Source organism: Caretta caretta, chromosome 8 (genome assembly GCF_965140235.1).
Source record: "Caretta caretta isolate rCarCar2 chromosome 8, rCarCar1.hap1, whole genome shotgun sequence".
NCBI classification, from domain to species: Eukaryota; Metazoa; Chordata; order Testudines; family Cheloniidae; genus Caretta; species Caretta caretta.
In genome coordinates, this window is record NC_134213.1 from 90982767 (window position 1) to 91009864 (window position 27098).

At 37.9% G+C, this 27098-nt stretch overlaps 1 protein-coding gene across 2 annotated transcripts in view; it reads right to left on the minus strand.

Moving 5' to 3' along the window:
• The window catches only part of CACHD1 (cache domain containing 1), a 185695-nt gene that overhangs the window by 105402 nt on the left and 53195 nt on the right, over positions 1-27098 (minus strand). For both annotated transcript variants that reach the window (XM_048861142.2, XM_048861143.2), the window contains exon 2: positions 7434-7496. In XM_048861142.2, coding sequence (XP_048717099.2) covers positions 7434-7496 — 63 coding nt within the window. The remainder of the gene's footprint in view (positions 1-7433; positions 7497-27098) is intronic.

A 27098-nucleotide genomic window follows, 5' to 3' on the forward strand; every position in this document is an offset into this window, starting at 1 on the left:
ACAATGGAGGAAAAAGCATAAAGAACTCCTTCAATTTTTGCAGGCTCAGAATTTCATTAAAAATCTTAAGTGAACTGCAAGCTCCATAAAACTCCTTGATCTTACCAAGTTGTGACAGCAGAATCAACAGCAGAGCGTAAGCTAGCCCATATCACTCTCCTACTCCTGCTGGGCAATCACTATCCACAGGAGCAGCAGAGACAAGGTATTTGGGGCACAGGAGTATAAAAGAGTGACAAACAAGAGTTTGTTTACAATTCACTGCTTGACCCCTCCTCTAGCTAATTTTCCCCTGGCTGTGCAAGAGTAATAGGAAATGAAGGGAGTGGAGAGGGCTTGAGAGGGAAAGCAAGGAGTTCTTTGTTAGCTAGATTAAATTTAATTTGATGGCAAGGGATCTGAAGGAGAGTCCAAAGAAACAGAGACTGAATGGATGGAGACAGATCAGGAGTGAAGAGGCACATTTGCGAATGGTCAGGGAGGGTAGAAATGGCAGCTGAAGTTTTGTGATCAAAAGAAATCACTCAAAGTTAAGATGTAAAGGGAGCAGAAGAGAGGGCCTGGGAATTTGTGGAAAACTCACAGACACTGCGAGAAAGGAGGCTATAGAACTCACTACCAGAAAAGTAACACCACGCATTGCATTCAATACAAAATACCAAAACCCCCTCCTCTTTGACTGAGCTTTTCCTCAATAAAAAATTCACAAACAAAGCCCCAACCATCACCACCGTCGAACTCCACACAAGAAGCTGCAAAGGAAGGAAGGAAGATGGAGAGAGATTATTTCTAGGTGAAAATAGGAGGGGATCAGATACTACTATAAGGAGGGTTCGTACAAATACATAGACTAGATGGATCCAGTAAAGGAGGTACTATGGGAACTAAAGTGAGGGAGGAGGTGAACTAGGAGAGGACAGTGTCACAAAAGACAAAGGAGAATAAGTTGTCATGGGAAACGGTGTGGTCAACAGTGTCAAAAGCAGTAGGGGAGTCATAGAGAAGAATGAGTACACCTAGCCAGATTTGAGGACCTTGAAACCATTAAACCCTTGGTGAGTAGTATCGATGAAGTGGAGAGAGAAGCCAGACTGGAAGGGATCCAGGACAAAGCTGGGGTATATGAATTTGAGGCAGCTATTGTAAACTTTTCACTCAAGGAATTTTGAGGAGAAGAAGAAGAAGACGACGACGATGACGGACAAAGGGAGACTGAGCAATAGTTACAGAGGAAGGTAGGTTTGAAGGTTGGCTTGTTGAGGATGGGGAAAGGGGGGGAAATGGAGGGTGAGTCCAAAGTTCAAATACTAGATCTCCTTTACTCTTTCTTCAATTCACTTGTGTTAAACTATTAAAAAAACTCTTGGGCCAGTCATAACTTCCTCCAATTCAACATATCTTAAATTGATAAAAAAATTGTTCAATCAAAACTGTATCATTATGTAACTTTGACTTTGGATTCTAAACTTACATTCTCTGAACTATCAGGAACCTTGATGTCTGACAATCTTGAACAGATGCTCTCCACTCTCATCTGCAAATTCTCCTACTCTCCCCAGAATATTGCCTGTGTCATGTGCGACTTAAACCACGTATCTGAAGAAATGCTTAATCTTACCTTCCTGTCCTCTCAATCTGATGGCTATCATATTAAAACTATTCTTAATTCATGTAACTCAGTTAAGATTCAAACTCTCTTTATAGGGAAGCCACTGACACCATACCCCACATCTATGGTGCAAATACTTACTTCAGCGTAGAAAAGGTTACATGGCACTAGTAGTAAAAATGGGTCAGAACTTAATAACTAGATAGTAACAGACCGTAAATCCCAGTGATGATTGAACCGTATGATATTCTGAACAAAAAGTGCTCTCAACTATGCGTGTAGCTTTATCCATTGCTTCACATGGACTCAGACATTCTGTTTCAGAGTGACACACAAAATGACATGGAATCCTACTGTACAGATTACTCTTAAGAAATAGACAGCTCTAGATTTTGAGAGCAATCAAGTGTCTTAGAGTTTTAAACTTAAAACCTCTCCTTGTGTGGCATAAAGACAGTTGATTGTATTAAATCGCTGGTGCCTAAGGCCAACAGCTGTAGTTTTTCCCTCTCTGTTTCCTAGACATCATTGTTTATATGGCGTTTTTTGTTTTGTTTTTCAAATAAAAATTGAGTGGCCTTCCAGAAAAGTTCTCAGTTGACAGAAAACTATAAATAATTGCCTTTGGCCATCAGTTGGTAAGAAAGTGTTAATGACTGACCAAAAAAAAAGGAGCCAGTGATAGGGGACTTAATTTGCTTACCTTTTATTTGCATTTGTTCAAAATGCTCAGTTGGATGTATTGCTCCTACTCATAAAATTCCAGTTATACTACTCGTGATTCATTAGGACTGAAAGACTAAGTTATTAATAAAACAGAAGTGCTCAATTATTCTTCTATCCACTTCAATACTGAGCTTTTAAACACAGTAATTACACTCTATTGGGGTCCCATTTTTCTTCTGTGACAGTTAAGTACTCATCACACTACTTACAATGTTTAGACATTTATTTATATCTACTTAGAGTTAATGCGTGCATCTGTGACTGGGGTTTAAGCTAGAGTCGTTTTTTTTCTCAAGTTAAAAAATAAAAAAAATAAAAAAGCGTAGTGAAGGCTTCAATAAAGACGACCTAATTCAGTTTCTGAATTTCCCAAGCACACTTTTTACTTTCAAAAGCCATCTGACATGTATAATTTAGCCCATGTGACTTTTATGTGGTGTGCAGACCACCCAGAAATCGTAGTGAAAGATATTATTCTTCAACTTTAAATTAAAGCCAGTGAGCCCTTCTTTACCAAAGTCAGGATGATTTAAGGCCTAAAACTTCAACTTACCATGACAATTACCCCATTTTGGACACGTTGCACACAAGCACACACATTTGTGCATGCTCAAACAGAAACAAATTTCTTTACAATGGACTGCACAATAAGCTACATTTTTTCTAATACCATATACAGTATGGCATAGATTTTCAAGGTAACTAATGATTTTTGGTTGCTTCCATTTTTGGATGCTCAACCTGAGACATCTTATGGCCCATCCGTAGAGTTTGCCTCAGCACTTTCTGAAAAAGCAGTCCCTTTTAAGCTGTCTCAATTTGGGCATCCAAAAACTAAGGCCACCAAATCACTACTCACTTTTCAAAATCTCGTCCCATACTATCGGGTAAAAGCACACAAGAGACCAGATTTCACGGGGGAAGACCTGATTTCACAGTCTGTGACACGTTTTTCATGGCCATGAATTTGGTAGGGCCCTACTTATAATCCATCTTTTGTAGTTAATAAACTTGTTTTATGTTTTAATCTAAACCAGTGTGCCTTTAAGTGAAGTGTCTGGAGAAAAATCTCAGCTTGGTTTAACACAGGCTTTTTTCATAGTCCTCTCCACACTGAGGGAGGGGCAAACTGGGTAATAAATTCATACTGGTTGGGGTTTTGGCCAGGGCAGGACAGTAAAACTCTGGGGTCCTAGGCGGAGAAGCTGGTGATATCTTAGCTGTAGTCTCTCTATTGTTGGTTCATGCAGTGTTCGGCCAGCCTGTATGTAACTGCAGCTGGGTGTGTCCCTGCCAGTGCGAATGTATAGGACCAGGAGCAGTCTACAGCTTGTCACAGCAGCTCAGTGTGAGTGGGGACCCAGGCTGGTGAGTCAGAGGGCTCTGTGGTACCTCAGTTCCAGGTGGGAAACCATCACAATAAGTTCCACTGTATCTAAACCGGAAGAATATACAAGGTTCTTTCTCTCTTCCCCCACTCCCTCCCGCTCTCCTGAGTCAAGCACAAGCTCCTTTCTGCCTGCCCCCATCTTATTTACTTCACAGCCTTCATAGCGGGACTAGTTTGTTGTCTGCAGTGAAAACCAATGAGCCTTGAGTTTAAAATGAAGGCAATAATTGTTTTTAAACCTAGTGGTAACAGAGTAGCTTTTTAAATCCAAGTGGCCCCAGATTTTAACATTAATCTTCACCACCAGTGATTCTGGGCATGTTTATACAAATAGAATATGGCGTGGCACCAGGTTCAATCCAAATATTATATTGTGATAATTAACCTGGCCCTTTAAATTGGTTTAAATATGAGTGTACAGTATGTTAATTTAAGACTAGTAGTAATAGGAAAACTTTAGAATCCATCATTAATCCAGTATTTTTAAAATACTATACTATCAATATGCATTCAACTTCCTTCAAGAAAAAATTAGGAATTTACCAAAAAACATGACTGGCAACATTTCTGAAAATTCCAGGCAATGAACATTACTATAAACTCAATTACTACTCCTCACTAGTATATAGGTTTGATACTATGACACGAGAGATCTCTTTTGGGTACAGTATAATCACTGAACCCTTTTAATGTCCCTAATGACAAAAAGTCATTTTTTGTACAATTATGAGAAAGTAGTGTCAATTTTTTTATGTTCTGGATAGTTGAATGATATTTAAATATGTAATACAGATGGATGCAGCTATACTAAGTACACTAAATTCCTAACAAAACAAAAGTAAACCTTACTGCATAAAACACCAGTGAATTAACTAAATTACAAATGTCCGCAGATCTTTTTTGGTATTATTATATTGTTTCCTCAACACTGTTGCCGTGGTTTCTTTGGGAACAATGCTGCATATCGCAATGAGTAATTAAATTTTAGAAAGGGAAACTGTCAGGTAGTTTAGGATAAAAAAATATATTTACTTAGAACAAACACGTTTGTTAAGACCTAATGTTAATTGAATTTGTATTTTATTTTATTATTTATACACAAATACTTTGCTGAAATATTAACTGAAAAGTGAATCCAACCTAGGCAATTAGGCAACACAATGAAACAATTTAGAAATATAGTGGTAATGCTCTTGGGAAGAAATAATTTGAACTTCTCAAATGCGTAGCTAGGTTCACAATTACCTGTAAGCACTCAAGAAAAAAATATTTTTGTACACACACACCACTGATATAATGATACAGTGGTGTCATTGGGGACAGCGTCAGCTCCCTAAAAACCTCTGATCGAGTTGAGTCACAAGAATAATCTAAAAAAATAGCAATGTGAGAATGCTCTGTTAGGAATGAGATAGAGAAAATACTGAAACTAATACAAGGCCTTTATACCAAATTGATAGCACACCCTGAACCTCATTACTGTGTCCAGTTCTGATCACCTCAGCTTAAAAAAACAAACAAACCAGAAATAGAAAAAGTCCGGAGAAGGATAAGGAAAATTCTTAGAAACATGGAAAGTCTTTCACATAATTTAGTTAAAAGAGGCTACAAATACAAGGTGACTTAGATGATGGAACAGGGGAAATAGAAAATGGAACAGAGAAGGCCCTCCTATCATACTTCCCCATCCTCTCCCATATTACAAGCACAAAGGAACTGACTCCCCAACTGAATTGAAAGGCAGCCAGTTTACAAACACATTTAATGCATGGAACTGACTGCAACAAAATACTGAGGCAAACTGCTTAGCAGGATACATTAAAAAGATTAGATATTCATATAAACAACATCATCTACAATTCAGGACACAACCCAACTGGTACTAGGAAAAAAAAACTTTTCCCACAGAGCACATGCTACTGCATAATATCCACTGCCAGAGTTTATCCGCCATCCTCTGTAGTGTCTATCTAGTATTGGTAACTGTCAGAGACAGGATAATTGACTAGAATCTCCCCAGCAGTTCCTATGAACAATGTTATTACACCAATCAATCTAGTTTCACCAACCTGCATGAATTCAAATAGTACACAAGAAGCACCAAAGATGAAGAGTAAAATTTCCTTTTTACCAATCTTTCAGTTTCCATAAACTAAGGTGGGCTTACTTACAGTGGGGGTGATTTTTAAAATGTATGATTTCTTTTATCCGATAGTCTGCTTTTCATCCTGGGTCACTAATCATACGATCATACACAAGCATGAAAGCTGAGCTCTGATATATTATGCATCTTAATTTCAACTCCAGAAAAGAAGAACATTCTTAAAACTGAAGATTTTTTTTAAAATAGTACCAAAAATTGCTAGAATTTTTCTTATATTATTCCATTTTCCACATATTAACTCCAAGAATGACCATAACCATATTCAAATTACTGTATTTCCTTTGAACTAGAGAAGGGCTGAGCTCCAATTTCAAATCCCAATTTGCCCAAAGTTTGAGTGTACTATATTTGAATCCAGAGTTTAATTCAAGCCCATCTCTATTTTGACTTTTTGTCCTGGAAAGCAATTCATGTCTGATAGTTACTTGGAGAGTTTGTTTACTTATCTGCACATCCAATTTAAATGCATATGCTGATGCAAAGCTGTAAAATGCTCTTGAAAGAGTACAACTGTCCAGCCACCAAATTAAAAATTACTTGCATGTTTTGAGGGCAATTCATTTTTCCCCTGGGAAAACTCTGCTCTGAGGCAGTATTGTTTTTACTGAATGTTAAAATAGGTTTGATGGAGTCTAAGGAGGTCAAGTTACTTGCATAAGGTCACAAGTGAGTTAGTGGCTTAAGTGGGAATCAAAAGCCAGTTCTTTGTTCTAGCCCCTAGATCAGTTACATAAAACAGTGTTTGCCATTTCTATCAAAATTGATCACATTTAGCATGAGATGGAGTTCTGAGAATAAGCAAGCTGAAAGTAAAATTAGAATTTTAGGTTTGTCTTTTTCATTCTATCTGATCCTTTAGCCTTTATATTTACCCAAACATAACCTTTGTTTCATGCACTGCAGTGTATTAAAATAGAAATAACCAATGTGGGGGCCTACACTTACCTAATATTAAACTCCAGATTTTATTTTTTTTAACTCGAACATATGTTGAATTTTCAAATCTATTATTTTAAATAAACAGACAAATTTGAGTGATGCAAACAGATGTTATAAGCTAATCAAATACCTGAACATAAATCAGATGAGATTACATTTGAAAGCTCGCAAGTACACAACGCTGCACATACAAATGTCAATGTGTTAGTGATCACTAAACATGCACCTAAAGTGAAGATTATTTAAAGGGCACAGTCAACTTGAAATCTAGTCAATTTTCTTTTCTTAGGAAAGCAGTGTCAATACTATATCTGTCTCCAAGTCCTGCCTATACTAGACATGTTTTTCTCTCCCTTGTTGCTGAGTGAAAAACCCTTACAGAGAAGTAAATTGCCTTACTATTCAGGGGAGAGCAAAGCTACCAGATGGGTACAAAGTAAACAACCTTCAGTTATTGTTCACTCTGATTTCATGTGTAAGAATAGTCAATAAAATACATTCAGACAAAAGTGTGATATTTAAGTTGACTGTGTCCCTTTAAAAACCCAACACTTTCCCCCAACGGGTGGCCAGGGATTTTTTATACATTCCATTTTTTCCCTTACCTGTTGAACTTCACTTTCTCCATTTGAGATTTTTTCGGTGTACACAAAGGAGTTGAATATCCGCTGTAATAAAATCAGAAATGGTGCTTAAGGGACATTGGCATAATACTGATTTCAAGCAATATTGAAGGGAAAAAAACAATAAGAATGCAGTATGTTAGGAAAAGACAGATTTCATATCATGAGTCATTTAAAACAGTTTTTAAAACTGTCAACTTTACCTAAAGATAACCACGTTTATGCAAGCAAAATACATGCTTCTATAATTAAATAAGTAAAGCAGATGTTTACATTTCTAAAAAGAAAAATACAGGATGTTATTTGCAGAGCCTCTGCTATTTTATCCAACTGCTATAATTTAAAATATCTATGCTTCCTATTTAAAATCTGTTACCTCTGACTACTATAATTGTTTACAGATACTAAACATTTAACATAATAAAGCTCTTTCAAAACATTATTCTTTCCATATTCTCCAAATTTTTAATTCATTTCTGATCCTCCAGTTGTTGGCTTTTGCCTGCATCCAAAAGCCTGTGGGCTAGAGGTTAGAAGGTGGGTCTCTGTGTTTGTTTGGACGACAGGAGAATGAGACCTGATTTTGTATGCCTACTAGGAAGTGAGATTGGCATTGCTGAAGCAGCAATTACTATCCCAGTCTTTAAGTTTCTAGAGTAAGGGGGGGAAAAAGGACTTTCAGAATTCTTTGAGGGGGTCAACAAGCATGTGGGGATCCAGTAGATATAGTATATTTAGATTTTCAGAACGCCTTTGACAAGGTCCTTTGCCAAAAGCTCTTAAGCAAAGCAAACTGTCATGAGATAAGAGGGAAAGTCCTCTCATGGATCGGTAACTGGTTAAAAGATAAAAAACAAAGGGTAGGAATAAATGGTCGGTTTTCAGAATGGAGAGAGGTAAATAGTGGTATCCCCCAGGGGTCTTACTGGGCCCAGTCCTATTCAACATATTCATAAATGGTCTGGAAAAAGGGGTAAACACTGAGGTGGCAAAATTTGCAGATGATACAAAACTACTTAAAAAGAAAAGGAGTACTTGTGGCACCTTAGAGACTAACCAATTTATTTGAGCATGAGCTTTCGTGAGCTACAGCTCACTTCATCAGATGTTTACCGTGGACCACGGTAAACATCTGATGAAGTGAGCTGTAGCTCACGAAAGCTCATGCTCAAATAAATTGGTTAGTCTCTAAGGTGCCACAAGTACTCCTTTTCTTTTTGCGAATACAGACTAACACGGCTGTTCCTCTGAAAACTACTTAAGATAGTTAAGTCCCAAGCAGACTGCGAAGAGCTACAAAAGGATCTCACAAAACTGGGTGACTGGACAATAAAATGGCAGATGAAATTCAATGTTGATAAATGCAAAGTAATAATTCACATTGGAAAACATAATCCCAACTATACATATAAAATGAGGGGATCTAAATTAGCTGTTACCACTGAAGAAAGAGATGTTGGAGTCATTGTGGAGCGGGAGTCAAACATCCACTCAATGTGCAGCGGGAGTCAAAAAGCGAACAGAATGCTGGGAATCATTGAGAAAGGGATAGATAATAAGACAGAAAATATCATATTGCCGCTACATAAATCCATGGTACTCTCACATCTTGAATACTGCGAATAAAAGTTATATTGGAATTGGAAAAGGTTCAGAAAAGAGCAACAAAAATGATTAGCGGTATGGAATGGCAGCCATATGAGGAGAGACTAATAAGACTGGGACTTTTCAGCTTGGAAAAGAGACGACTAAGGGGGGATTTGATCAAGGCTGTCCCTACCCATACCAAATTTCCTGGTGCCCCATGCAGCTGCATGCTGCTCCAGCCCCAGCCCCACCCCACCCCTTCTCACACCTGCTCAACCCCACCCCCACTCCACCCCTTCCCCAAAGCCCCCGCCCCTACTGGCATATAGTAGCTTTCACCCAGATACCTGGCCTCAGGGTGCTTTGCAAGAAAAAAAGAAGCCAACCATCAGAGGTGTAACTTTTTGGTTTGTACTGCAAAAACAACAAGGGGGAAAAAAACTGTTTGAAATGGAAAGGGAGTGAATTGTTGATTAAATAAATATTACTTCAAAATTTTAAGACGACTAAATACTACAAAAATAATTTAAAAAAAAAAACCCAGTTGGCCCTTTGAATGTTAATGTTAAGTTAGGTTTAATATTTAGGGGCATATCTTTAAAAAAAATAACAAAAGCCAAAATAAATTATTACTGTGGGATTTTTATACATATTAAAGTGACTCATTTTTCAGTGATGTTTTAAGAATCCTGTAGTAATGCGGCAGTACAATCTGTAGCCGTCTTGTTCCTTATTGAAAAAGAGCTTTAACCAATACCGCTCAAGATTGAAACTTTTGCTTCTGCACCTGTCTTATCATTTTACTTCTGAGAAGAAAAAAAGTAAACAACTGCCACCACAATCTAAACTGAAGTTACTCCACAAAAACTTACGGCCCAAGCAGCACTTTACCAATGCAGCCTCTCTACCATTTACCGGAGCCTCAGAGCATCACATAGGGAAGAGAGTGAAACATTGGGGATTACATTATAGACGTCAAAGACACTAAAATGTCAAAGACACAAAAGAAAAAACAAGAGGGCAAAATCCTGGCTCTACTGAAGGCAATGGGAATTTTGCCATTGATTTAAACAGGGTCAGGATTTCACCCAGAGAGTGGACATCGCATACATCAACATGGAGCCCAGTGCATGGAAATGCAGCAGCAAGAAGACCAGTTGTTCCTATTTGGCTATGTATGTGCCATGACAGCTATTCAGAGACACTATGGTGGAGGACATGAAGTTGATGGAATGCTTCACGTTTACAGCAATGCGGTAAGTCTGAAACAGACTTCCCAGACGCTCAGTTCAACTCTCCTAAGTTTTAACGATATAAAATCAGAATTATTTAGAGCTACATAAGGCGTTTAACATTGAATCAAATGAAGTTTAATAGAAGAAGTTGTTCAACAACTGCATGAGTTTTCCAGGTGAGAGTTTGGTCTATTTGCTTTTAGTCAGAACGTACACAGGTACACAGCCAGCAGAGGCACTCTGGAAAATCTTGGCTTATGATTGTCACTTTCCCTTATCCCTTTTCCTCTTGAGGACTTTAGGAATTTCAGAAATTTGAACTCTTAATATGAGAGCAGCATTTGGAAGGGCAGCTCACAAGTTCACAAGTCCCAGGGAGCCTAGAAGGATAAAAAGACAGAAATGTGACTACTCTTAAGACATACATGCAGATTTCTTTTTCTTTCCAGACTTTTGTTAAAAGCTATGCTCAGGTACTTAAAACTACAAAACATGTTTTTTTCCTTCAGATGAGAAGAAAAATTTAACAGAGAAAAGTACATTAAAGGGTGTCCTTTTGATGCAAAATGTTTTAAATGAATTGAAATTTTCTCCCCACATAGCATTTAATTTCTAGATATCAAAAGAAACAACAAGGAAACAAAAAGAAAAGGAGTACTTGTGGCACCTTAGAGACTAACCAATTTATTTGAGCATGAGCTTTCGTGAGCCACAGCTAGCACCAGCCACAGCTAGCACCAGCAGGAGAGTGAATTTGTGTGGGGGGGTGGAGGGTGAGAAAACCTGGATTTGTGCTGGAAATGGCCCACCTGTTGATCACTTTAGATAAGCTATTACCAGCAGGACAGTGGGGTGGGAGGAGGTATTGTTTCATATTCTCTGTGTGTATATAAAGTCTGCTGCAGTTTCCACGGTACACATCTGATGAAGTGAGCTGTGGCTCACGAAAGCTCATGCTCAAATAAATTGGTTAGTCTCTAAGGTGCCACAAGTACTCCTTTTCTTTTTGCGAATACAGACTAACACGGCTGTTCCTCTGAAACAAGGAAACAGTTTGTCAGCTAGCAAGAATGAAGCTTCCTGTCCTTAATACAAAGCTGACCCTTCCCCTGTACCTTTAAATATAGCCGTGTTTATGAACTATCAAAATAATGAGAGAGTATGTTATGAACAGTTACGAAAAAAATCACTACTTGTAGTAATTCATTTGGCCACTGGAATAAAGTTTTTTATTTTAAACCTATTTTGGGTTAAGATCAATTTTAGTCAAATTCTTTAAAATATTCTTTTCAGGCAGAGAATTTTCTGAGTTTTATTAAAACTATATAAGAAAAGTAAAAACCTGTTAGCCAAACTGCAATTTTCAACAATGAATTAAACCAGAAATCCACACTAAATTAGGATCCCACCAGTTGGAGAAAGGGCTAAATAAGGTCCCCTGATCTTTCCCTCAGGTTACAGATGAATTGCTCTTCTACCTCTCCCAGCAATTCTATTACTTAGATATCTGTTCCCTATTCAATAAAACTACCTGGAATTTTCACCTAGAGAAAAATTATTTCCCTCTGCATAATCAGGAGAATTTTAATCTTACAAAAAAAAAATCATCTCTGTACAAACATTCAGTTTTCTCATTTTTATTAAAACTATGCAAGAAAAGTAAGAAACCTATTAGCTAAAATGCACTAAGGATTGCACCAACTGGAGAAAAGAGTAAATCATAGAGCAATTCACAGATAAGATCCCCGATCCTTTTGCCTTTTATTGTTATTTAACCAGTGTGCAAAGGACATGTGAACATTTACACAGTGTGTTATTTAATTTTCTAAACAGAAAAAGTCTCTTTTGTCAACTTCCAAAAGAAGTTAAAGAGATTCCACAGATTGAAAGGTAAATTTAAATTCCAGAAACTTACAAAAAAAGAGAAATATTTAAGAGAGCATTCTCAGTGCGGGTTGCACAATGTATTAGCATCTTTACTTTATTCTCCCCACCCCTTGCTGTTTAATTGAGTCTGCTTAACAGATGGCAGCAAAATCCTAGCTCACTTGAACAGGAACAATTACACGAGCGTTTAATGAGATGGTCATTCAAGATTATTTGTCCTGACCCATCATCACTCAGTCCAACAACAGCTCTAGGAACATAGGAACTGCCATGCTAGGTCAGACTCAAGGTCCATACAACAGGAGCAGGGACCAGATGCCTCTGACAAAGGTGAAAATAACCCTACAGTAGGCAGATGTGGGGTTATCTGTGTCCCTCCCCCAAACGAAGGTCTCATTCTAATTCTAATCATTAGAGATTGTCTTACACCCTGAAACATGAAGTTTCATTTCTCTTCCAGTACTTTTTTTCTTGGCATCAATTATCATCACTTTGGTTATTCTTGTGGTTATCCAGTTCTTTAAATTTTGATAAATTATGTAACAAAGTATTTCCTTTTCTCACTTTTAAATTTGCAGTCTTTCAGTTTCATGTGCCCTTTCTTGTGTTCTGTAACAGGGAGAGTAGAAGCTCCCTATCTACCTGTTCCACACCATTCATTATCTTAGATACTTTTATTATGTTCCCACTTAATCATTTTCTTTCTAAGGTGCACAGTCCCATTCTTTTCACTCTCTTCATATGAAAGCTTTTCCATCCCCTAATCAGTCTGGTCATTCTTCTCTGATCACCCTCTAATTCCATTAGGTCTTAAGCAGGGTTCGAGTCATGCCCGAACGCTCCGGAACACCATTCAGGCATTATTATTTTTAGCATTCTTATGAATGATAGTGCTGGAACACTCTTCTGGTACTTCCTTTTTAAAGTGAAAGTCATAAAGACTCATCAATAAGTCTTGAACAACGGTCATCAATAACTATTATTAAAAGTCACAGTAGACCATTCTAGGTTTTTTGTGCAGACATACATACATACATTTGAAAGTCTGGAAAGTTAGAGGTAAGTTTCCACAAACAACCCTAATTCTCCTCCTTATGTATCCCTCAATACCTTACTTTTATATTGGACAGACCTTGCACCCACTCAGTGTATCTTTTCACATTTCCAGTAGTCATAGATTCCAAGGCCAAAAGACACCATCGTGATCTAGTCCAATCTCCTATCTAACACAGGACATAGAACTTCCCCAAAATAATTCCTAGAGCAAATATATTACAAAAACACCAATCTTGATTTAAAAATGGTCAATGATGGAGAATCCACCACAACCCTTGGTAAATTGTTCCAGTGGTTAATTACGCTCCATGTCAAAATTGTACGCCTTATTTCCAGTCTGAATTTGACTAGCTTCAACTTCTAGCCACTGGTTCATGTTATTCCTTTCTCTTCTAGACTGAAGAGCCCATTATTAAATGTTGGTTCCCCATGTAAATAGCTATCAACCATAATCAAGTCATCCCTTAATGTTTTCTTTAAGATTTAGCTAACCAAATTGAGCTCTTTACATTTATCACTATAAGGCATGTTTCTAATCCTTTAATCATCCTTGTGGCTTTTCTCTGAACCCACTCCAATTAATCAACATTCTTCCTTAATCGTGGGCACAAGAACTGGATACAGTATTCCAGCAACAGTCATACCAGCGCTAAATACAGAAGCAAAACAAGCACTCTACTCCCACTCAAGATTTCCCTATTTATACATCCCAAGATCACATTAGCTCTTTTGGCCACAGTGTCACACTGGGAGCTCATGTTCAGCTAATCATCCACCACATCCCCCAAATCTCTTTCAGAGTCAGTGCTTCCCAGGACAAAGTCCCCTATTCTTCAAGCACAGCCTACATTCTACAAGGTGGTATGGTGCATCCCTATGGGTGCTCCACTCCAGGTGATTATCGAGTAGTACCCTCTGCAAAGGGGTGGGCTTCAGAGTCAAGTCTAGGATTGATGACAGAACAACAGAACCAAATATGGCATCAGAAGCTGAGGCATGAGTGACTGCATAGTGTTCAGAAAATGTATGAGTGGACGTCCAAGTCACAGCTCTATGTCTCTCTGTGATGGGAACATTCTTAAGAATGGCTATTGAAATAAAGGGTGGAGAGAGAATGATCCTTATCCTGAAAGTATACGTTAAATCTTTTTGTTTTAAGTTTTTGTTTTGTTTTTAAAAACTATAAAATTACTACAGCTAAGTAACACAAAAGAAACTCATACTAACTAAATATTAATAATGAAAGAAAAATTCAGCAGAGGTACGCTCAACTCGGACACTGCTGAGGCAGTTGAGAAGGAACTGAGGGCGGTTCACCCATGCAACTCAATATATTCTCGGAGCAGGGTACAAGGCTGCAGAGGGCACATGCGTGGGCCAAACAAACACTGCCACTTAAAATCTCCAATCTGAGGCACATGGGATGCAAGCACACCTACAGTGGCACTCCCATAGGGACACTACTCAAAGAAGATCATCATCAATTTTTACCCCAAATACAGAACAGAAACATTTATTGAACACTTTTGCCCTTTCTGAGACACTATTGATAATGCTACCACTTCCATCCTGTAATGGACTAATACCATTGTCAGGATGCTTTTTGTTCCTAATATATTTTTAAAAACTCCCTCTTACTGTCCCCTCCCACAGCAATAGCCTTCTTCCTGTGTCCCTTTGCTTCCCCCATCAATTCTCTGTAGTTTCCAACTTCTGACCTATATTCACTACCATCAACTTCCACTTTCTTCCTTTTGCTATATATTTTATAGCTGCCTTCACTTCCCCTCTAAATCAGGTTATTTTTTTAATGAGCACAGCCTTCTTCTTCACTTGTGGGACTGTGGCTTTTGGGGCATCTAGTGAGGTGTTCTTATATGAGTCACCATCATCATTCACATTTTTCTGATTAAATTCCTCCTCTCTGCTGATTTGGCTCACAATTCTTTTTCAGCTTTGTGAAATTGGCCCTATTAAAGCACAAAGTATACATATGACTAGTCTGGACTTTGTTCTGCTTGCACATTATAAATGTGATCAGATTCATGATCACTTGTAGCTAAAAGCTACCATGAATTTTTAGTTCTGTGATGAACCACATATCCCCTAATATAGTAGCCCATATGCTACCCTAGAATTTTGTCATTACACAGTGAATACCAATCTAGCCAGAAAACTCTCATATTCACCCTCCCTGAATGAGCCAGCTAAAACATCCAGTCTCTATCTCAACAAATACAGATGTGTCCCTCCCTCAGTGACATTCCTACTATAGTCAACAAGCAACATTTTGATGTATCTTAGCACCTACACATAGCCTTCAAGCATAATACACCATAAAGTGGGCCATGGCAAGATACAGAGGCAGAGTTAATGTTATTTACGGAACCTGAGCTTGGAATTTCCAGACATTGATTTGCCCCCCACCCATATAGTTCTCCTGTCTTCGGCTGATACAGCTATACACCGGTGAAATGTACAAACTTTGGCAGATGTCATAAGCTCCACAAAGACTGATGAATTCTTCAGAGGGTTATAGTTTCATTGTTCTCTTGTATTCCCCCATATACCCATCTCTATCTGTTATCTCTTTTCTTAGACTGTAAGCTCTTTGGGACAGGGACTGTCTTTTTCTTCTGTGTTTGTACGGCACCTAACACAATGGGGTCTGGGTCCATGACTAGATCTCCATGGTGCTATGGTAATACACAATTCTCAAGTCTGCAGTATGGACTTCTATATACCCACATAAGAGCCCAACTGTACACGTCTTCTGGACCATACCCAGCTTCATCATCTGCTATTCAGAACCCTCTCCACACTACTCCTATACTTGACTATCAATTTCCGTTTCCCTTCAACATCAGAGCACACAGATTATGATACTTACATTGGAGTTTAGAGAGGAGATTACAATATCTGCAGGGGCTAATGTAGAATTTCCAATATTCAGCAAGGGGCTGGCGGATAGTAAACTAAAATCACAAAATATTTTTGGTTTCCAGAAGACAACTGTGCTAGCTTTGTGTGGATAAGTATGTGAAACAACTGGAAGTCTTTATAATACAAAACCCAATTTCCCCAAACAGAAGTTTTCAGAAAGTTAAGACTCTACTTTTTGAAAGATACAGAAGTCAAAAACAGCTAGTCTGATTAACCTGAAACTTCCCAAAGCTCCTCTTTAGCATGTAGTCATGGTTTTGGGGTTTATATGTACTTATGCACTTTCCAGCACAGCTGTCCTGACTCACCAATGGCTTTGAAGCTTTCAAAGCCTTGAACAGATAAAGTAAACAAACCAGCAACCAATTTGTAAGGAGAAGACAGCTTCTGATGCTGCCCAATTCACATAATCTTAGTGATGAGTGGAATAGGACATGGAGGCTTACCATGCAACATTTGAAGCTGAAAGAAGTGAGGGGGTGTTTGTTTTTTAAACTTGGGGAATGGTTCTAAACTGGGCTCAGATCAGAAACTAAAATGTACACTGCCGAGTTGTTTCCTCCACTCCTGAAGATTAAAGTGAACCCAGCAGCAACATTCTGCAGTTAAAAAACAATTTCACAAACATCCATCATGTGATTGTTAACACTGTATCTCTTCGTCAACGCTCACACCGTTAGACAAAACAGTCAACCATTTGCACATCAGTTTTGTTAAACAGAATTAGAAATGGCAGACTAGAACTGAATCCAGCTTTCAAACTGGATGGCATTTTTTCTGCTGAAGATAAAACATACTGACAGTCAAAGACTGTCTGGAAAAAAAATTAAATGTAAAACATTTGTGCAACATTCAGTGAATGGTAAATGAAGTGCAGCTAATTTAGCAGTTACATTACAAGTCATATTTTTAAAGAACTGTTTATTGTCTCTGTAAGTGCTTTGTTTCCAGTTTCCTGTGAGATTTTAAATAACTGCTGCCTCAGCCATGGCAGTAAAACTCTCCACTAGCAGACCACAGTAGCCTGTCTCTACACTGGGCATCTCTGTGAAAAATTTCCAACTGTTGCTATCACTGGTTCAGCTACAAGGGAAGGAATACTAGGGCAGGCAGGGCTTCAAGTGGCTGATGCTATTTTAACACTATCCGCACAAAGGCTTCCCATTGTTACCATTGGCAGAGCTATTTGTGGTAACTGTGGTGAGAAATATTTTTGGGGAAACCACACAACACAAAAGCAAACCCTTGTGGGAAACAAAGCCCTAGGAGACAAATGTTTCGAAGTTACACACTATGTTTTCCAAACCAAATGGGGGTAACAGATCACTGTAAGGTCATTAGACCAATTTGTTCAAAACAAGGTGTCATGGCCTACAATGTTTTTTTCCTTCCCTAGAATAAGGGTTATAGCAGTACAATTATACAGTTACTTAATGTAGGCATGGGCACTTTTTGTGGTTCAGTTACAATTATTGATTGTGGATGACAGAAAAGAGGTGTTTTCAGAAAAGTTTTTTAAATTATCGCTCTTTATTACATTATTTGTTAAGCACAGTGTGCTTGGCATTGCACAAGACAAAGGAAGACATAGTCCCTGCCCAAGGAACTTACAGTCTAAACCGATAGAGAGAACTCAGACACAGAGATAAGCTAAACAGGATCAGGCTAGGCCAGTACCTGTATGAGAGGGAGGGCTTGGGTGGTCTTCACCTCTGAGTTAATACCAAACCAATGCCCCAGTATGCTCTTAAAGACCACTGTACTGCTGAAAGTGCAGCCTTTTGGATGAGGAATAAGAAGTAATTCAAGATTCCATGATGGTTCTCACAGGAGCAGAAGTGCTAATCTTCCAGTCCTGGCCTGGTTTATTTAGAATTATATATCCCCTAGGGGCCTCAACCTTCAGTTTCTTATTTTATTCACACTTTATGCGTTTTTTAGAAAGCATCAATAAGATCACAGCACATATTGCAAACATAAAAAAAATCAGTGGCTCCAACAACGTACATGCTTGTGCAAAGATGGCCTGGTCTAACTCTCATTGGAGTCAACGGCCAAAAGTCCACAATCCTGTTTTACAGAGCAACCCCAGGTTCACATGGGCACTGGGACAGCACAGCTCTTCGGCATGTGTATAATTTTAAGCATGTTATAATACCCATTGAAGTCAATGGGACTATTTGTACACGTAAAGTTACGCACCTGCTTCAGTGCTTTGCTGGATTGAGACTACGAGAAATGAGAGAAAGAGTCCCCATCGGAAGTCCGTTTCTGAAACAGTAAAGGCCTATCATGAAAGGCAAGGCCCTACAGTTTTGAAGTGCAAGAGACACTCAAAGAGATATACAATCTTGGCCTGAACCTTTATTGGTTAAGATATAGTTACACTGTAGCCAAGTAAGCGAGTCTACAAAATAGCTACACGTTCAGGAATAGAGAAAACATAGGTGCATTAGGACAACAATCCTGGCCTCGGCTGGGAACCACAAATAGTAGTCACCATCACCTGAATTACACAGATGACACTTTACTCCATCAAAAGCCCTCTGGGTGGAATCTTGACCACTCCCCCTCCCACAGTTAAAGTCAATGGAATTTTTGTCATTGACATCAATGGAGCCAGGATTTCACCCTGCTTTTTAACCAATGATCATGTATATTTAAGCCTCTTCATTTTCAGTTTAAACAGATTTTTACGGAAAAAAATCCCAGGTTTACAAAAAGTATCATTTGTTTTTTTCCCGATTTTCACCCTACCCTTGTATCATTCAAATGTATAAAAAAAACTTGAATTTACCTAATAAAACACAATACATTGCATGAGATATATGCATTATGATAATACATTAGTCTGTGTGTGTATATGCATACCTGCCTGTTGAAGTAAGGCTATGAATTAGTCTAGAAGATACACACAATAAACAAAAAAGCACGCACAGCTCTGAAGTGCGTGTGCATCTGAATGCACTGATGAATCTCATGCCCACCATGTACGCATTTGAAGCTGTTAGCGGAGAACGGGCCTTGGAAAAGATTCCCTGAAAAGACTGCTGCAAATCTACGCTATACAGGACTTTTGGACATTACACTGAAGGACTTCACATAAGACAATGAGTGTTTATAAATATTTTAAAATATTGGGCCCAACTATTACATGTAAATATTATAGGTTAATAGTTCTAAGTCTACAACAGTAAACTGTTTATTCAAATGAAAAGTTCTATTTGGGGATTAGAGATGTATTGTTTTCTAAAACTCAGAGGTGGCATTGTGGTTTGAGTTCTGTTTTAGTTCTGCAGCAAGCCACACTGAATTCGATTCATCAAAGCATTAATCTACTGAATATTTTTTCCCCTGTCTTTCCATCCACCAAAATAAACCCCGATAGTTACCCAGAAAAATTATTAATAGTTTTTTGCACCAATTTTCAGTTGTTTTTGTTGTTGTAGTAGTAATAAACACCGAGAAATTCCTGGGAAAATTGGGGGGCGCACAGAGGAGGAGTGCACCAAATGGTTAAGGAGCAAACCACAACCTCCCGCCAAACATTTCAATAGGAAGTCCTCATAATGGTACCCAGTAAAAAAAAATTTGTGGTGACCTGCTATACTTTGGCATGAGGCCTGAAAGAAGGAAAGTTCTGAAAAATAAATATTAAATTGTGTTTGGTCAAGTTGAAGACAGGATTTATTTCCAATGCAGGCTGTAGCTATGGTAGTGCTTGGAAATAGCACTTGAATTTCATTTTGAACTGGCATTCTTCTTCACTTCCTGTCTTAATCTATTGTGTAGTAGTGTTGTTGGCTTTTACATAACTGCTCCATTTTACACTGGAGATGGCTACATTTCGCTAGTCAGTAAAATGATCACACACTCTGATCTACTTTGCAGGAATATTGTAAGGCTCTAACATCATTTGCTAAGCTTTTTGGCAGCTCTGGATAAACAAAACACTAAAAACCTTGACAATTAAGCAATTTTGATTATTTCATGAGTTAACGTCATACAAGAGGTCTGGATTTTTTTGTGGTAAAATTATGCAAAAGTATTTTTACATAGTCAACTATTACTCAAAACAGAGACTGACAAACTTAGTTTTTCATAAAAAACTAATTAAAAATTCCCTAGCTTTCAAGATTTTTAAAAAAAATATACCTACAGTACATATGATATAGTTTCATCATATGGTGAGGACAACACTCCTTCCATTAACATCCGCCTGAGACCGTCTAAACAGAAGCTACTAAAGATAGACATTTTAAAACAGCAGGTCCACATAACTTGCATTCAAGAGTTTTTAAAGAGCTGGGTCAGGAATATACTGGACATTTAATGTTGATTTTTAGTAAGTCTCGGCGCACTGGGAAAGTTTCACCAGACTGGGAGAAAGCTACGGTTGTGCCAATTTTTAAAAAGCGTAAATGGGACGACGTGTAAACAGGTCTGTCAACCTGACATCAATCACGGGCAAGGTAATGGAGTGGCTGATACAGGACTGGATAATAAAGAATTAAAGAAGGTTAATGTAATTAATTCAAATCAACATAGGTTTATGGAAATTAGATCCTGTCAAAGTAACTTGATATTTTTTTTTCCATGAGATTACAAGTTGGGCTGATAAACATAGTAGTCTTGATGTAACATGCTTAGACTTTTGTAAAATGTTTGCTTTGGTATCCCACAACATTTTGACTAAAAATCTAGAATGATAGAAAATTAACAGGGTACACATTAAATGGATTAAAAACTGGCTAACTGATAGGTCTCAAAATGTAACTGTAAATGGGGAATCATCAGCAAGTTGGTCTGTTTCCAGTAGGGTCCTGCAGGGATTGGTTCTTGGCCCTACCCTATTTAACACTTTTGTCAATAACCCTGGAATAAAACAAAATCATCACTGATAAAGTTTGCAGATGACAAAAATTGGGGGGAGTACGAAGACCACATCTCATTGATTCAGAGAGATCTGCTTCGCTTGGTAAACTAGACCCAAGTAAACAATAGGCATTTTAATATAGCTAAATGTAAACGTATACATCTAGGAACAAAGAATCTAGACTATATTTACAGGTTAGGGGATTCTATCCTGGGAAAGCAGTGACTCTAAAAAGATTTGGGGGTCATGGTGGATGATCAGCTGAATGTGAGCTCCCACTGTGATTCAGGGTATGTCTACACTGCAATTAAAAACCTGCAGCTGGCTCATGCCAGCCTGAGCCCTGGGAGATGGGCCAGCTGCAGTGTAGACATACCCACTGTGGTCAAAAGAGCTAACGTGATCCTAGGATGCATAAACAGGGGAATCTCAAGTAGGAGTAAAGAGGTTATTTTACCTTTGTACTTGCCACTGGTGAGACTCCTGCTGGAATAGTGTGTCCAGTTTTGGTGCCGATAATTGAAGAAGGATCTTGATAAATGGAGGAAGGCTCAGAGAAGAGCCACAATAATGATTAAAAGGATAAGAAATCATGCCTTACAGAGATAGACTCAAAGAGCTCAATTCCATTTAGTTTAACCTTAAAAAGAAGATTAAAGGGTGACTTGATTTCAGTCTGTAAGTATTTACATGGTAAAAAAGTATTTAATAATTGGCTCTTCAGTCCAGTAGAGAAAGGTATAATGCGTCCAATGCTTGGAAGTTGAAGTTAGATAAATTCAGACTGGAATAAGGAATACATTGTAACAGTGAGAGTAATTAACCATTGGAACAATTTGCCAAGTGTCATACTGGATTCTCTATCACTGAACATTTTTAAAATCAAGATTGGATGTTTTTCTAAAAGATCTGCTCTAGGAATTATTTTGAGTAAGTTCTATGGCCTCGGTATTACAGAAAGTCAGACTAGATTCTAGGATCACAATGGTCCTTTCTAGCCTCGGCATCTACTACTTTTAGCAGGAGTAACTGATGTGTCTTTAAAGCCCCAATTATATCTTAATGAAGGCTGTGTCTCTAATTGAAGTAAAATGTATCTTCAGTATTTTTAAGTACACCTGTCACTGTGATAAGTGAGCACAATGTATGGTGATTAGAAGCAAACACCATCTGACAGGATCAGGGTATCCGCGTCTGCAGTATTTCTTCCATATTGCGAGTGATGTTAGAAGAGATGCTGCCAGTTATCCTGCAGTCATCATCAATGTGGGATGTCTTGTGCAAACAGGCAGGCCTTGAACTGGGCCCTAGCGGTGTCAAGATCCAGGTTCATCCTGTACTCCGGTGGTACAAAGCCACATAGATAGTATTTATAATTTGGTAAATACAATAGGATATGGGATATACTGGCCTTTATAAAGAGCAGCTCATTGTTTCAACAGTTACATGCACAATCAGAGAGTAGTAATTAGGTATGACATTCTCTGAAAGCAAACATTCAAGCTGGAGTACAGTACTTCTAGACATGTCCCCTTAGTAAACTGCAGGCTTTTACAATGAGAGAAAAGTAAAGGAAAACTGAAAAACTGCCAAAAATGCAACAAGGTACTGGATTTTTTTTCTTTTTAAAGGGGGGCAAAAAAGGAGTGGGGGAAAAAATTAGTTCCATATGTTAAAAAGATTCAGCATCTAGCCAATATAATTTGACTAAAGTTATATTCATGTCAATGTGCATGGCAATATTTCAGAAAAGGAAAGTTATGTTACCCAACCTTAAAATGTAAAGCAGATGGTGGAAGTAACCCACAACAACTCACTAGGACTTGCCCTCCCTCCCAAGCTTTACAGAAAAATAAAAATTATTCATTCAATCTTACAAGACTTCATACCCAAAAGTATTCATATTAATTGCTTCATGTTTATGGTACACATAAAATGGATGATTTTTCTGTAGGTTGCCCTGGCAAGTTACACTGCATCTGGTTACAGAGAGGAAAATGTTGCATCTGAATTCTGAGGTTTGGGCCGGGAGTGTTTGTATTCTGAATGCTATAAAAAAAACAAAAACCACCACCCCAATTGCATCTTTGCAGTTTATTCTATTTCCAACAGATATAATGGTGGCTTACAACCACCCTAGAAGGGAACTTGATGGTCAGAATCCATAATGAGATCATTAGTTCATATCTAAACCGATCTACCAGTGGCCAAAGTCATTCTAATGATCCCCGTTCCTGGTAGTTTCAGCAAAGACCAAATATTGAATGAAGTGCTGATAATGAGCTATCCTCTCATCCCTTGATGCTGTCCCTTCCTACCAGGGCTGAGACACCTTGTCAGGCAACGTCAAGCTTGCACTGTTGTCTGCCTGAGAGGAGCCTGTTCTGTAGACAGAGGATGTCAGTTTCCAGAATTCAAGAACATTTCTCTAAACTACTTTTAAAGTAAATTGTTTTTAAAAATTAAAGTGATGTTAGTACATCAGTGTTTGTTTGGATTCCCCCCACCTCCCCTTGCAAGGGTAAAAAACAAACCCAAAATCCAGAGAGTGAAATCCTGACCCCATTAAAGTCAATGGGAAAGCTCCCACTGACTTTCATGGGGTCAGGATTTCTCCCAAGGTATTCAGAGTACGCTTAAATCATCATGGATACTTAACTTTACTTTGGGCTAAGATCTGCAGACAATGGACCATATAAACTCCACAGCCCACCCTCCTTCCCAAAGGAAAACATTAGGTGTTGCAGAAGCACCCGTTGGAAGCTGATGTATTTTTTTTTTGGCTCTTGCAGAGCAAATCTTTCATCATCTCTTTCACTCTGACACACTCTTATTCCTCCCGGAGTAGGATTTACTCCACAGTGAGGCACAGACTGGGCAGCCCTTCCTACCTCCCGCACCAACGTTTCTGACACAGTCTTACCAGCGTTCGGCCTATCTGCCAGGTAACAAGGTTGAATGCATCAGAATTAAAAACATATATTTTCAATGTGAATAATATGTAGTATTTTGCAGATATGACACACAAAAATGACCCTTCCTGAATGACCAAATCTCCATGCAAGCTGCCCCAGAGGGGTGCAGCTTCCTTTCCTTTCATCCGTCTCCAAAGAGAGCTTAGTTTGGAGCACTTATAGGACCTTGGAGCATTCCAATTGGTTAGTTTCCACATAACGAAATATTCCAGTGCAACAGAGGATTTCTGTTGTTTATGTTAATTTCAAAGATGATTAACTGAAAAACAAAACCAAACCTGGAATCCTAAACAGCAAATTGACACAAGCTGGCTTTTATGCCAGAAGAGTCTGATTTCATTTGTGATATGAGTGCTGGCCTGCTCTATTTTGCTGCTCTCCCAGTCATGAGCCAACACTCAACTTTACATGTGCCGCTGTAGTTTATATAACATTCCAGCTAGACCTGTGTAACTTTATACTGATGCCAAAAGAAAAACAATGTGCATGACATTGTGTGCTAATCTCATTAGTACAACCAAGGGCAGAAGCTGTTGGATTTCTCACAACCTTGATGTGCTGCATAAATACTAAGGCTAAATGACATTTTAAGTAAAAATCTAATTGAAACAGAGAGAGCCCACCAATCACAAGCTTAAACACAGGAATTTATAAATCATAAATCACCATATTAAACTTTTGTCTGTAAAGTGAATGGGGTGATGCTAATGTAATTACATAAATGTTTTCCTTAAATCTCCAAAGATATCATTTTTCAGGCTCTTTCACAGCAAGAATCACCATCACACATATCAGATACCCTGGTAACAGTCTTCTCTTGTAACCATTACAACATCATCTGCAATACTTTTCAACAATAACTGTCAAATAGCAACTTGACCTACTGCTGGCAGTTCAGAACTTTAAAACTACAATACAATCTGGGTTTGGTTTGGTTTTTACAAGCAATTGCTTGTAACATTCTTTCAAGGGGGAAAAGAAAACCAACAACTTCGAAGAGACTGCCTGTGTGGAATATTTTATAAGTTATATATGCAAAGCTATACATTTCTAACAATTACAACAAGCATATCTTAAAATTCTCCAAAATTCAATGACATACCTCATTTTTGTTACTTTGCTTGGATATAATCTTCTGTTAACCAGTTGGTTCCAATAATTTAGGAGTTTAAAAAAAGAAAAGGAGTACTTGTGGCACCTTAGAGACTAACCAATTTATTTGAGCATAAGCTTTCGTGAGCTACAGCTCACTTCATCGGATGCATAAACATCAGATGCATCTGATGAAGTGAGCTGTAGCTCACGAAAGCTTATGCTCAAATAAATTGGTTAGTCTCTAAGGTGCCACCAGTACTCCTTTTCTTTTTGCGAATACAGACTAACATGGCTGCTACTCTGAAACCTTAGGAGTTTAAAGTATTCTAAAAGGTTCAATTCTGCAGTAATTTTTTAAAACTTGAAAATTTGGACTACAGAAGATCAAAGCATTGAATTATCTTAATCATTGCCTCCAAATTGGATTTGAAATTGTTTTTATATAACTGTTTATGTGGATAGATACTGTACAGCAGTGGTTCACAACTGGGGGTACACGTACCCTTGGGGGTATGCAGAGCTCTTCTGGGGGTGCATCAACTTATCTAGATATTTGACTAGTTTTACAATAGGATACATAAAAAAACACTAGGGAAGTCCATACAAACTAAAATTTCATACAGGCAATGACTTGTTTATACTGCTCTGTATATTAGACTCTGAAACTTAAGTACAATATTTATATACCAATTGACTTATTTTACAATTATATGGTAAAAATGAGAAAGTAAGCAATTTTTCAGTAATAATATGCTATGACACTTATGTATTTTTATGTCTGATTTTGTAAGCAAATAGTTTTTAAATGAGGTAAAACTTGGGGGCACGCAAGTAAATCGACTCCTGAAAGGGGTACTGTAGTTTGGAAAGGTTGAGAGCCATAGCTGTACGGTTCTGAGACTTAGGAAAGTTGGATTCTATTCCAGACTCTGCCATGGACTTGCTCTGTGATATTGGGTATATCATTTCTCATGAATAAAATGAAGATAATGACACTCACCCAACTTTGTAAAGTGTTTTGAGATCTTTGCTTGAAAAATCTGGCATGTTATAAAATAGCAATGAGTCTTACAAAAGTTCATACCCTCAATTTGCTGAAACTATACTCACTAACTCACATATCCCGTCTTTGACATGGCTGGTTTTGCAAGCCAAATTAGATAAATGCTGTGGCTGGACTATCCAATTGTTGGTACAAATGATTAAAGGAAGAGGTATTGAAAACTATAGAAGAAATTAATGGATACTTCAAATACTGAAACATTTTCCTCCCTGAAAATACAGTTTTGCCCAAATCATGTTCACACCAATCAGCTTTATTTTGGGCTAAATTATTACTAGACAAAGCAGATGTGTGATGGGATGGTAAGGACGGGTAATCAGCTTGAACAATGGTGGTTAAAGCATTCTATTCTCCATAGGTCAGAGGCAGCAAAAATGTGAAAAAAAGGATAAGCAAACACAGACGCATTCACTGAAAGTTGGACAATTATCAGATTTTTGTTTGTGAATACCTTACCAGCTCATAATGCAGCAAGAAAGAGCACAACCCACAAAAGGTGCATACCACCACAAAAGGTGCAGATCATCACCTTGAAAGAAAAGGGTCATTAGATTTTAACTGTTCATAAAACAAATAAAGAAAGATAGGCTGTAATTAAATTTCTTAGATGATGTTAGATGTTGAAAAAATATCTACCTACTACTTTTATAGTTTTCAGTTAAGAGCATTCCTTAAGAAATTTTTTTTTAAATTATATTGTTCTTCATAAATATATTAATGTTCCTGATATCATCATTAGCTACTCTAATATGAAATAGGATACCATCTCATATCAAAATACTCAACTGGTTTGACCTATAAACTAATTTTTTTGTTCTGGTCTTTTCCTTCCATATTACATGGTAAATATTTTTTAAAAATCAGTTTCCAAATAGACCCGGTTAATAGCACAAGTTTCACCAAATGTATTTTAGTCTGTTTTCTGTTTAA